This window comes from Micropterus dolomieu, linkage group LG15 (assembly GCF_021292245.1).
Source record: "Micropterus dolomieu isolate WLL.071019.BEF.003 ecotype Adirondacks linkage group LG15, ASM2129224v1, whole genome shotgun sequence".
Taxonomy (NCBI): Eukaryota; Metazoa; Chordata; class Actinopteri; order Centrarchiformes; family Centrarchidae; genus Micropterus; species Micropterus dolomieu.
The window spans coordinates 1,061,985-1,073,583 of record NC_060164.1 but is presented as its reverse complement, the minus strand read 5'-3'; the positions used below and the strand labels follow the sequence as shown (position 1 = coordinate 1,073,583).

At 41.2% G+C, this 11,599-nt stretch overlaps 1 protein-coding gene across 2 annotated transcripts; it reads left to right on the top strand.

Moving 5' to 3' along the window:
- The first annotated feature begins 3,321 nt into the window (after positions 1–3,321).
- On the top strand, positions 3,322–10,895 carry LOC123984148 (zinc finger protein ZIC 4-like). 2 transcript variants are annotated; one of them, XM_046070870.1, is made up of 3 exons: positions 3,322–4,088; positions 7,077–7,281; positions 7,381–10,895. In XM_046070870.1, exons 1-3 carry the CDS (start codon positions 3,566–3,568, stop codon positions 7,706–7,708), a joined length of 1,056 nt encoding a protein of 351 aa, XP_045926826.1. In that variant the 5' UTR covers positions 3,322–3,565; the 3' UTR covers positions 7,709–10,895. The 2 variants fall into 2 exon arrangements, with proteins under 2 accessions (XP_045926826.1, XP_045926825.1); XM_046070869.1 differs by having other exon boundaries at positions 3,325–4,088; positions 7,077–10,895.
- The last annotated feature ends 704 nt before the right edge of the window (positions 10,896–11,599 follow it).

The following is an 11,599-nucleotide window of genomic DNA, read 5'->3' as shown; positions in this document are numbered from 1 at the left end:
ACTGGAGAGGATCTGCAAGGAGGAATGGCAGAGGATACCCAAATCCAGATGTGAAAAACTTGTTGCATCTTTCCCAAAACGACTCATGGCTGTATTAATCAATTGATCAAAAGGGTGCTTCTACTAAATACTGAGCAAAGGGTCTGAATACTTATGACCATGTGATATTTCAGTTTTTCTTTTTTAATACATTTGCAAAAATTTCTACATTTCTGTTTTTTTCTGTCAAGATGGGGTGCTGAGTGTACATTACTGAGAAATAAAATGAACTTTTTTGATTTTTGGAAAATGGCTGCAATGAAACAAAGAGTGGAAAATTTAAAGGGGTCTGAATACTTTCCGTACCCACTGTAGATGTCCTTAGACCAGACCAACATGTGAAATGTGAAAGATCTCAGCCCTCACCACTTTTGGAGAATTTCTTTTTGAGGAGAGTAGCTTTATATTATATTTGTGCCACCCTGTTGTGTTGTGATTGGTCAGTCTATTTAACTTTTAAATGAAACTTTTAAACACAGAAATATAAACTGTATGATACTGTAATGTTACAATGTGTAGAGCTGAAGGAACACACCTATTCTTAGGTATTTTGTTTCACACAGAAACAAGTGAAAAGATTCTACAATTCAATGTCAATGTCAGTAGAAGGACAGAGAGTGGAGAGACGAGGATTCACAGTGAAACATCTGCAGGAAGTGTTGAGTTTCATTAACAGAAGCTTAACAATGAGAGAACAGCAAAGTAGAAGTGACTGGAATTAATAAGCGAGGGAGAACAGTATTTTTGTTCAAAGAGAAATTCTGTGCAACACACTGGTGAATATTTAATGAATGGCTGGAATTCATGCTGTGCAAATGTATATTATGCTTAACTTGTCATGACAATCATTATAGTACAGATAATTTATACTAATTTTCTTGCTGAAACTGCCTCCTAATACACAAAAACTATAGTTTTATATAGTATATAGTATGGTGATTCTACTAAGCAGTGGGCTTTACATTCAGCTACTTTCATAACTTGTTTATTCTTCTTAGTTGTGTTTTCCAGTTATATTGCCAAGCAGTCACTGTTTCACGATTTTCTGCTTGTATATGTTTTACATAATTGTAAAACATATACAAGCTCTGCTCCACTCTGTGCAGCTGGATCTCCCTGACAGGCAGAACCCCAGGCGGGGCAGGTGGGCAGCCACACCTCATCCCCCTGGAGACGTAGAGTCTGGATCTGTGTCTGCGAGTCACCTGCTGCCCTCTTGTTCCTGTACAACATCCACTGCTACAATTATAACTGGTATTCTTATAATCATTTATATTACTATAATTATCAGTACCATTATTCATTTTCTGTACCACTACTACTACTTTTACTGTTTGTATTTCCTGTATAAATGTTGTGTTCCCCCCCCCCCCCCCCCCCCCCCCCCCCCCCCCCACCCCCAACCAGTCGAGGCAGATGGCCACACACTGAGTCTTTCTTAAGGTTTCTGCCTCAAGGGAGTTTTTCCTTGCCTGTGTAGCCAAGTGCTTGCTGAAGGGAATTGTTGGGTCTCTAAATAAAATTACAACTCCACCGGTTGCAAAAAGAAGTCAGATTGCATTGGAGTCTATGACAACATGACAATATCATTGACAGCAAAGGTGGGAAGATGTGTCCTTCTTGCTGTACAAAACTTTTTTAGCGTTTCACCTGGTGCTTTATCTTAAATGAATCATGGCAATTCGGCATGCATACTGGGTGAGACTTTTTTTTATGATTTTTGTGTTTAAGTGAGTGAACGCCATTTTTCAATGGTCATGACAGGAACAGCACGCATGCTTATATCTTTATTAAATTGAATTAGTGATGAATCACCCTCATGCATGAATCATGCATCAAAAACAGCCTAATTTTACAAATGATCCATGATTATAAAGGTACAGAAAAATAGAAATGCATGGTGAAAATAGCATATTGTCAATATTTTAGAGATCCCTCCCTCAGCATTTCATAAATCATGTTTTCATGGGCTCTTATGCCTTATAAAGAGCCAAGCTCCCCCTGGTCCCCTGTAATTCCCAACCGATCCTGAACCAGGGACTTTCACTTCACGTAGCCTTCATAGTTTATAATTCAAATAATAATCCATCCACCTGCCACACACTGCATAAAATATGTGTACCAGTCATATTGTTTTAGTTCTATGAAACTCATCCACAGTCATACTATTTAATTTCTCTGAAATACACAGATGTATTGTTTTACTAATTTCACTGGCCTGTGTATGACTGTGTATGTGACAAATAAATTGTTTTGCTGTGAAAATAATTGTTAGTTGCAGTTCTTGAGAGCTTGAGAACACCATTGATTTGTGTTTTGTTGTCTTTGTGCTTTGGCACAGCAGACTGGAGAATATCAAGTCCCCAAGTGCTACAGCCAACCCACTCTAGTCAGATTATGCCAGTAATGTTGTGACAGTGAGACAAACTCATCAGTTCAAAATAGATATAAGGCAACTCTATATTATCTGACATACTTAACACTTTTCAGAAAGAAATAGTGTTCTTTTTACCGCACTACATTTATCTGACAACTGTAGTGAATATAATGTAAAGAGACAACAATTTAATGGGACTGTTCTTAGTGAGTACTTTTACTTTTCATTCTTTACCAGGCAGATCAGTTGGCTATTATTATGTATTCATGATTATGAATGTATTATTGTATATTAACTTACTTTTATCCATTAACATCTATGGTTTAGTGCAAAAAGCATAGCTCCCTCACTTCTTATTCATAAAGGTCATTTCAGTGTTTATGATGCAGAAAAAAACAATCCTCCCAACATGGGCTGTCCTGTTTTTAATCATTTCTTGGAAACAGTGGCCTATTATGGCTGGGAGGTTATGCTATATCAGGCTTTGGACACAAAGAAAACTCTTTGTTCTTTTTCTTCGGGATAACAATAGAAACATAAAAAATAACAGCATTGAAACTGGTGAGTAAACTGTCATCCTAGATAATGGAAATGTTAGTGTGTGCACTTTTAATTGTTCCACAAATGCTAGATAAATACATAAATACAAAGTGTGTGTGTAGCCTATATATAGGCCTAGGCTATATATATAGCCTAGCTTTTATGTTATTTTTCATTTCAACACAAATTGCCTCCAAATAAACACTGTGACACAGTATAGTCACTGAATGTGATTTTTGTCCCCTCCTGTTTTATTATAACTTTGTGGGTCTGCTAGTTTAAAAAATAAGAAAAGGAATGAAGGCAGGAGTGGACAAGACAGGAGACAAGGACGCTGCTAGACAGTGTTGGGTCGCGGCCCGCTGTATCCCTTCGACTCCGTTCACCTCCATTCACACAGTAAATAAAAGCATGGAGGCTCTGACTCTCGGGATCTAACACCGAGCAGCGGGGGGTAAAGACACTGCCGCATGCGCTCTCCCTTTCACCAAAACACACAGGAAGGACGCAGGCCAGCGGCGGACGCTTTGCCAGTTGGATTGAAGTCATTTTACGTGGAAGAGAGGATTGTAGTTGGCGACCGGAGCGGGGCAGCCCGCCGTGCTGAGCATGAAGCGGACGGCTGTAGTGGCCAGGCACAATGGCCTCGTCTCTCCGCTGGGGAACAACAACTCCGGGGCTTCGAGCATCGTCTCACCACCACAGCCGCGAGCCACTAGCATCTCCGCTTCTGCCGACAGCGGTGTCGTCGGTGGGATGGACGGCCTACTGGATTTCTCCAAAGGCCCCACCGTCAAAACTGAACTGGTCTGCAAATGGATTGACCGAACTTCTTCGAGACAGAGGCTTGGGCGGACGGCGACATCCGTCTGCGACCAAACTTTCAGCTCCATGCACGAGCTGGTGGACCACGTCACCACCGAGCATGTAGCGGCGGGTCTCGAGACCCTCAGTCACGTCTGCATGTGGGACGAGTGTATGCGCGGCGGGAAGGCGTTCAAAGCCAAATACAAACTCATCAACCACATTCGCGTGCACACCGGGGAGAAGCCCTTTTCATGCGCATTTCCCAACTGCGGCAAGATGTTCGCACGCTCCGAGAACCTCAAGATCCACACGCGCACGCACACTGGTAGGGTTTCATGATTCTCTTGACTACACACACAGCGCTGCGACACACTCATCAAAGTCTCTTAAATCCGTGTCATCCGTCACGACAGCAGCCGCCTGCCTGAGACGGAGTATACAGAGGTTAATAGAGATTGTTCCCCAGTCTGCTAGGAATCCCCTCCATGTTTACGCAGGCTCCGTTCAGTTCCCATTCACATCCGCCCTTCATTGCTTCCTTGTTTCCTAGAGGAATCACGGGCCGAAACTGCAGCTCAGGAGTCATGCAAGGTGACAGGAAGCAGCACAAAGCAGCTGGATCATAAGGGAGGGGAAAGGATGAATGCTGTGTCTAATTGATTAGATGGACAAAACAGAAATGAGAGTGTAAAGTACACACGGCTGTAATTATCATTTTAATGTAGAGACTGCATAAAAACATAGCTTGCAGGAATTGTATTGTTTTTCCGAATTACCCAGACAATCACATAGGCAGATTTTATGTGTGTGTGTGTGTGCGGTTTTTAATACACAGTTACCAGTTTGTTAAAAAGTGACACTCAGTGAGACGGTTAGCCTACCCACTGCTGCTTTCTTCTCTCTATAAAGGGTTTAGAAAGTGTAACTAATGGCTTTATTAATGGTGAATAAATCCTTTACTAATACCCCGTAGATCAATTATATAACATCAATAAGAGCAACTCTTGGGTTGTCAGGTTGTGAACAATCCCTTTCGGCTGGTGTAAGTGTTTTTAAGGGGCATTTCATGGTTTTAGTAGACAGTGTGAGGGAGAGAGCGTGGATGATATTCAACATAGGTCCACAAACAGCCTCCGCACGATGGAGACGTAGTGATAATGACATGTTCAGTATTTTAAACCCTGTTTTTGTTATAGCTTGTGAATAGCACCCCTAAATACCAAAATGAACTAGAAGTATCCCATCAACTGTTGAAACTGAAATATGCTGAGATAATCTCTTTATTTCTTCTATAATCATTTCAATTATTTCACATCTTTTTCTCTGTAAACATTTTACATGAAAGATGCTATATTAAAATATACTCATCATAAGAATAAAATTGATATAGTTATTGTAGTGTGTCGACCTATCTGTTGGCTGCAGGAAGGAGAGTTCAAAATAATAATGTAGTGTACTAAGTAACTAAAGTAAATAAATAAGCCTACCTCTTACCTCTTGCGTTTATTTTTGAACATGACCCAGTTCTTCACAGGTGAGGAGATTCCGTCAGATATATTGTTGACCCAGACACCAATATTATCAAGTTTTCTACTAGTTGAAGATAATAAGGAATTCACAAAGGATACTGTCAGTATTTCCACACCTGGGCTATAGTTTGGTGTCAAAATGACTTGTAGGTACAAAACCTTTTGCAATCCATGCAGTAGATGGCTTCAGTCAGCAGCCTCGAACCGGCTGCAGTGGCTGCAACATATTACTTCTTTTTGCCATTGACAGGCTCAGACTGTCACCAGGTGTCTGACTACATCATGGAAAGGATCCCTACGAGGGACTCCCAGTGACGCCCTTTGTTTTCTTTTTTTAGTATTTTGGTGGCTTTTCTGCCTTTTATAGTCTCCCTCAAGGACAGTTCTCGCTCTGAAATTTCGCAAGAGGCGAGATTTTGCATGAAGACCATGGTGGAAACGTGAGTCAGAGTTAGAGAGAGGAGTTTGTTGTGTTGGAGTAACGTTAGGAAATAAAGTCTTGCTAGCAGTTCCTCTGTATACACAACAAACTCGTCTTCTCGTTTCCACCTTCCTTTCCTGCAATTAGAGCTGCAACGATTGATCGGTTAATCAACTATCTATCAACTAGGCTATTAAATTAATCGGCAGCTATTTGAATAGTCGTTGATTTGAGTATTTGTTTTAAGAAAAAAAGTAAATATTCTCTGATTTCAGGTTCTTAAATGTGAATCTTTTGTGGTTTCTTCACTCCTCTATGACAGTAAACTGAATATCTTTGGGTTATTGACATAACATGACATTTGAGAACGTCATCTTGGGCTTTGGGAAACACTGATCGACATTTTTCACAGTTCTCTGACATTTTATAGAATAAATAATTAATCAATTAATCAAGGAAATAATCGACAGATTAAGCGACAATGAAAATGTCTCCTGTTAAAAACAAAGGGGGTCACCGCGTGTCCCTCGTAGGAATCCATCCCTTCAATGATGTTGTCAGACACCTGGTGTAACAGTCTGAGCCTGTCAGTGTCAAAAAGAAGCACTTTTTGTCGTTTGCAGCTACATTTTGTACCTACAGGTCATTTTTAAAATGTTCTGTAAATATTCAATAAATGTTTGACTTTATTCCCTTAAATCATACACCAATTAGGACTTGATTTATTTTGGGCGGACGGCGTAATCGTTTGGAATGTTCTACCTCAGATTGGTGAAGTGATCCACTGTTTGGCCTCAAGTGTTGACCATAAAGACGAGTTTAAACCACAGTTAACTATCAGGTTTCTTCACCTTTCACTCAGGAGCAAAAATCTGCCTTTAAGCTCAAAACAAATAACAATTTGATCAAAAGATATGAAATTTTTTTATGGTGATAACATTTTTGGCGATATCGTCCAGCAGTATTCTAAACCCAAATATGTGAAAATAGGGTGCAGGTTTAAAAATACGCAAATGATTCCTTAAACTCTTTTGCTCTTAAATTAAGATCTAAATGGTTTAAGTGAAATCACTTCATGGGCGTACTAAAGAAACATTTACAAACAAAATTTCTTAAGAATCCTCAAGATTTCTTATTAATTACCTCCATCCAAAACCTGAACACCGTCCCACATCCATTAAATAAGAGTTCCTTGCTCATTACAGTCAACACCCGTGGATCAAACTGCACTCAGTGGTATTAAAGAAAGAATACATGTGTATGTCTAAATAGGCCTGAGTGGTGGAGTGTTGCTTCAACTGTACCAGTAGTTCCGGGCTCAGTCTAAACTGCGATAACGGTGCGTGTGATGTTTGTGTTGCAGGTGAAAAGCCATTCCAGTGTGAGTTTTGTGAACGACGCTTTGCCAACAGCAGCGACCGGAAGAAGCACTCACAGGTCCACACGGCCTCGAAGCCCTACGACTGCAAGGCCCTGGGCTGCACCAAGTCCTACACCCACCCCAGCTCCCTGCGCAAACACATGAAGGTCCACGTCAAGTCGTCACCTACCTCTGAACCCCAGGACGCGTACGACTCCATCGCTCATCAACTTCAACAACCTCATCAGGCTCTCCTCGAGCCTCTCGACCTTAAAATTAACCGCCTCTCTCCGTCACTTGCCAACAGAAATGCTCATTTTCCTCTTCTGTCCAATCATGAATTGGATATCAGCTCAGCCAGCGAAGTGGACAATAAGCTGCTGCTGCAGAGTTCATCTCCAATGGCAATGCCTCTGGATCTCTCTCTGTCAGGCCTGAAGAATCAGCTGGCCCAGAAGCAGCAGAGTGGCAGGACTCCACGGAGGAGCCAGCGCTCAGTCAACCCAGCCTTACCTCAGTTGTCTAACATTAAGGAGTGGTATGTCTGTACCAGGACTACGGCGCCACATTTTCCTCTACTTCACCCAGACCACATCAAATCAGAACCTAGTGATGACGAGGAGTACGTCACGTAGGATGGAGGGACTGGTAGACAGACCTCACATATTGTCAGACCCAGGTCATGCCAGAGGTCATGCTCTGTGGAATCATAGTTGCTGTAATTTCCCAGAACCAGCAGACGTATGGTTCAACATCAGTGGCCGTTTTAAAGATGGAGAGGGCTGTGGGGAGATTGGAGGCTTTTTTATTCCCCGTCTCGAATACTAATCTCAGCTCGGAGATTGTCACCATCTGCAGACCAAAAGCAATGGCTCAGACGTTGCCAGTAGGGACAGGAGGACTTCCATCATTATGGTTATCAAACAAAATGTTTGACCAAAAACTGCAAGTTATCTAATCGGTGTTAGTTAGCTAACCTGAACTAACACAGGGGATAACATTGTACAAATGGACCAGGGAATGTTGGTGACTGCTCTGCTTGCTGTTACAGGATATGAAGAGGGTGTGTGTACATGGTGACCTCTCTAGGGAGACAGATTATTGACCAGTTTATTGAAGAGCTCCACCTAGATGAAGACATTTCAAGGGCTAAATTGACACATATGGAAAGGGGTTCACGTTAACCTCGGCAGCACTGTACACATAGCAACGCAGCACAGGTCTAAAACAGCAGGCATAGAGGGTGAAGGTGAGTGTGTGCCTGTGGAGGCCTCAGTAGGCTTCAAACTCACTAGTTCGTACAAGGTCAGAAAAATATAAATGTTGTTGGAGGCAGCTGATTTTGCTCAGATACTGTAGGGCAATCCGACAAGCACTTTGTTTGAAGCACGCTGAGGCCTTTACTAACAAACCATAGGTAGGAACTTGTTCAAAAGTGTTTTGTGTGATCTAATCCAGCACAGCAGCCAGCAGTGAAGCCGCAGTTTGAAGACAGAGGGACTGATTCTTCTTTGTACTGATCATCAAGTGTCTCCTTAACCTCCTCAACTCTATGGACCTTTAAGTGGGTTAATCACCTGCATCTGTTTACACTCCCATTTACATTTTAGTCAATACCCCAAGGTTTCCAAAATGACCATGTACTGTAAGTCATACCTATATTCCTTTAACATGAAAATGTGTATTAAAAGATGCACAAGACATCGAGTACTTTCCCTTTGATGAAATGGTGCAGCCATAAAAAGTGTCGTCATGGAATTGAGTTTTGAATTTTGAATGTATTGTGTAAGATTGTGGTACAGCTTGTCATTAATGTTTAATCTATGTTTGGAGTTACTGCATTGAGAACACTTCAGTGTACATTATCCATCCACTAGAAGGTCACGTAAGAAAACATACCTGAAGCAGATAGCTTGAACCAACAGTGACAGGATTTATATGTTATTTTAAAGGACAATTACAGTTTGTTACCACCCAGGTCTACAACCAGGGTAAAAGTGAAAGTGAGCACACCTGAAATGTCTCTAATAATCCATCACTGTGTAGGAAAACTGAGTGCAACTGGGTTGGGGGAAAGAAATAGATTGGGGAATAATTTTACCTTTCATCTTTGTTTTCTCTTCCAATACATTTTAGTTACCATGTTCCCAGGCTTGTTACTAGGAATGATTGACAAAACAGCCAAAACAACCCCCAAGTTGAACAGAACACAAATTTGCATGTACTTCTATTAGAGCAGAACACGTTTTGAGAGCAAGGACAGAATTGTGTCAGTGGAGTTTTGATTTTCAAGAGCAGTCATCTCCAGATATGAACAAGCAACTGTTAATGAAGTTTGTAGTATTTGCATGGCAGTGGAACAGTGGCGCTGTCACCTCACAGCAGGAAGGTCTGGGGTTTGAATCCTGCAGCTGGGATCTGTGTGGAGTTCTCTCAGGTCTGTGTGGGTTTTCTCCTTCTCCCACGGTCCAAAACATGCAGGTCTGATCAGAAACTGATTTACCTGAGGTGTAAATGTGTGTGAATGGTGGCCCCGTACTAGACTGGTAACTTGTCCACATGTACCATGCCTCTCACTAGAGGTGTGAATCCTCGCTGGCCTCATGATTCAATTACCTGTCATTGATTTGAATGAACAACAATTCATGATGCAGATAAGCGTCTCCTCAGTTCTTGGCTAATGAGCTGGGCTCGCTGTATTCTTTATGACTGCAGACTGCAGCTCATGTTCCTCAAATTCTCTGTATTCCCAAAGCGTTTCATTTTTGTGAGGCAGATTTTACACACAGCACATGTCTTGTCCAGTTCTTGCTTCCCAGTAAGTTCATAAAATCCAAAATGTCCACTTTCAAAATATTGGTTGGCTTTTTTATCACTCGCTGTAGATCTCTGCCTCCCTTCCCCAAATCGCCCAACTTATAAAAGTAACGTTAGCCTAACTCACCCACAGTTCAATGCAAGATAGCGAGGTTGCAACGTCGTGCTGTAACTTCACAACTTTATTGTCCAGCTGAGCCTGGAAAATCAACAATCAACATTAGTAGGCTATAATTTTGTGTAGGCTGCTAACCCCTGATTATGTTCTGTCACTGCTTCCATGCAGAATCTACCGCGTCCGCATCGCAATGCATCTTAGAATCGTACCTACCTCTCACACAATGTGAGTTGGGATAGGCTCCATCTTTCTGTTACCCTGCACAGGATAAGCTGGTATAGATAATGGATTGATGGATATTCCTGGCATGTAACCACAAACTGAGAGGAGGATAAAATCTGTTGCATTTGACTTGGGAGTGGATTGTCATTATGTTAGGCTCCATTGGCTTTTATGTCAGAAACACTTAAAAGTATAGGCCTAACTATCATGTGGGGGAAACTGAAGCATGTTGAAGGCACATGATCAACACAGATCTTAAACTCGGGCTGCAAGAAATCAGGTTGTTGCTGTCTGCTACCTTAAATCTTGACCTACAGATTCATTCAATTTGTTTTTTAAACAATAATTTGACTTGATAGAGCATACATATCAGAGTTTATGATCACTGAACAGCACATCATTGTGTTCCTTTTAGGAAGTGTTTTATTGAGAAAGGCTGTCTCATGCAGTATCACATCATTGAAGGATTCTAATCACCCATACGTTCACTGATCCATTCATTCTGTCTATAAAAAATGTTTATGGATTCAGGGCAACTGTCATGATCTCCAGTGATGACCTGTATCCCCACCCCAACCCTCTGATTTAGCAACACTAAGTTGCGTTCATCATGTGTGAGTAAATGAGTGACTAAGAAATGAAATTAAAAGAAATTATTAGACTGACCAAAGTTACAAGCTTTGCTATTGAATAATGACAATGTTTTTGTGATGATAAGACATCTTGTAATGACAAGGGTTTTGGTTTTCAGTATTGTATCTTGATTTTTCTAAATGGCTCTATGGAAACGGTTGAGAAAAACACAGCCTCCAGCTGTCCGTATCGTGACAATTAACAAGGCTCATCAGGCTTAAAAAGAACAAAGCTAAAGTTAGGAGTTACTGTAAGTGTGGGGTCAAGAGATTTTACAGAAATCTGACCACAGAGCAGCTGAAACAATTCATATCCAGCGTGCCTGAGGACTACTACTGCACCGCCTGAGCATGGAAGCTCATTCATGACCTTGGCTGAAATATTAATTTGACAAAAAAATTAAAAGCCCACTTACAACATGCTACATTTTGCTGATTGGTTCTCTAGACTCGTGTTTCTAACTACATATTTCAAGCCAACGACATGAATTCACATCAAGTTAGGGCTGAATGCCTGCTCTGTCTGCTTCCCAATAAACTGTAAAGTTAGCATAGACTGATACCCATTCTTCAGGAAACAGCTTCTGGAGTCCGGCAGTGTGTCATACACATACTACTTAAGACATTTACAAAGTGCATTATTCATTTTATGAACTAATAATGGAAAGGATTCAGTCATTAATTAAATTATTATTTTTAAATGTATTAAATTAAAAGACAGAGTCACAAACAAACTG

Coding starts and splice junctions, on each gene's coding strand:
- LOC123984148 (XM_046070869.1), top strand. CDS start 3,566: ATGAAGCGGACGGCTGTAGTGGCCAGGCACAATGGCCTCGTCTCTCCG. Junction 4,089..7,076: donor CCACACGCGCACGCACACTG/GTAGGGTTTCAT, acceptor TTTGTGTTGCAG/GTGAAAAGCCATTCCAGTGT.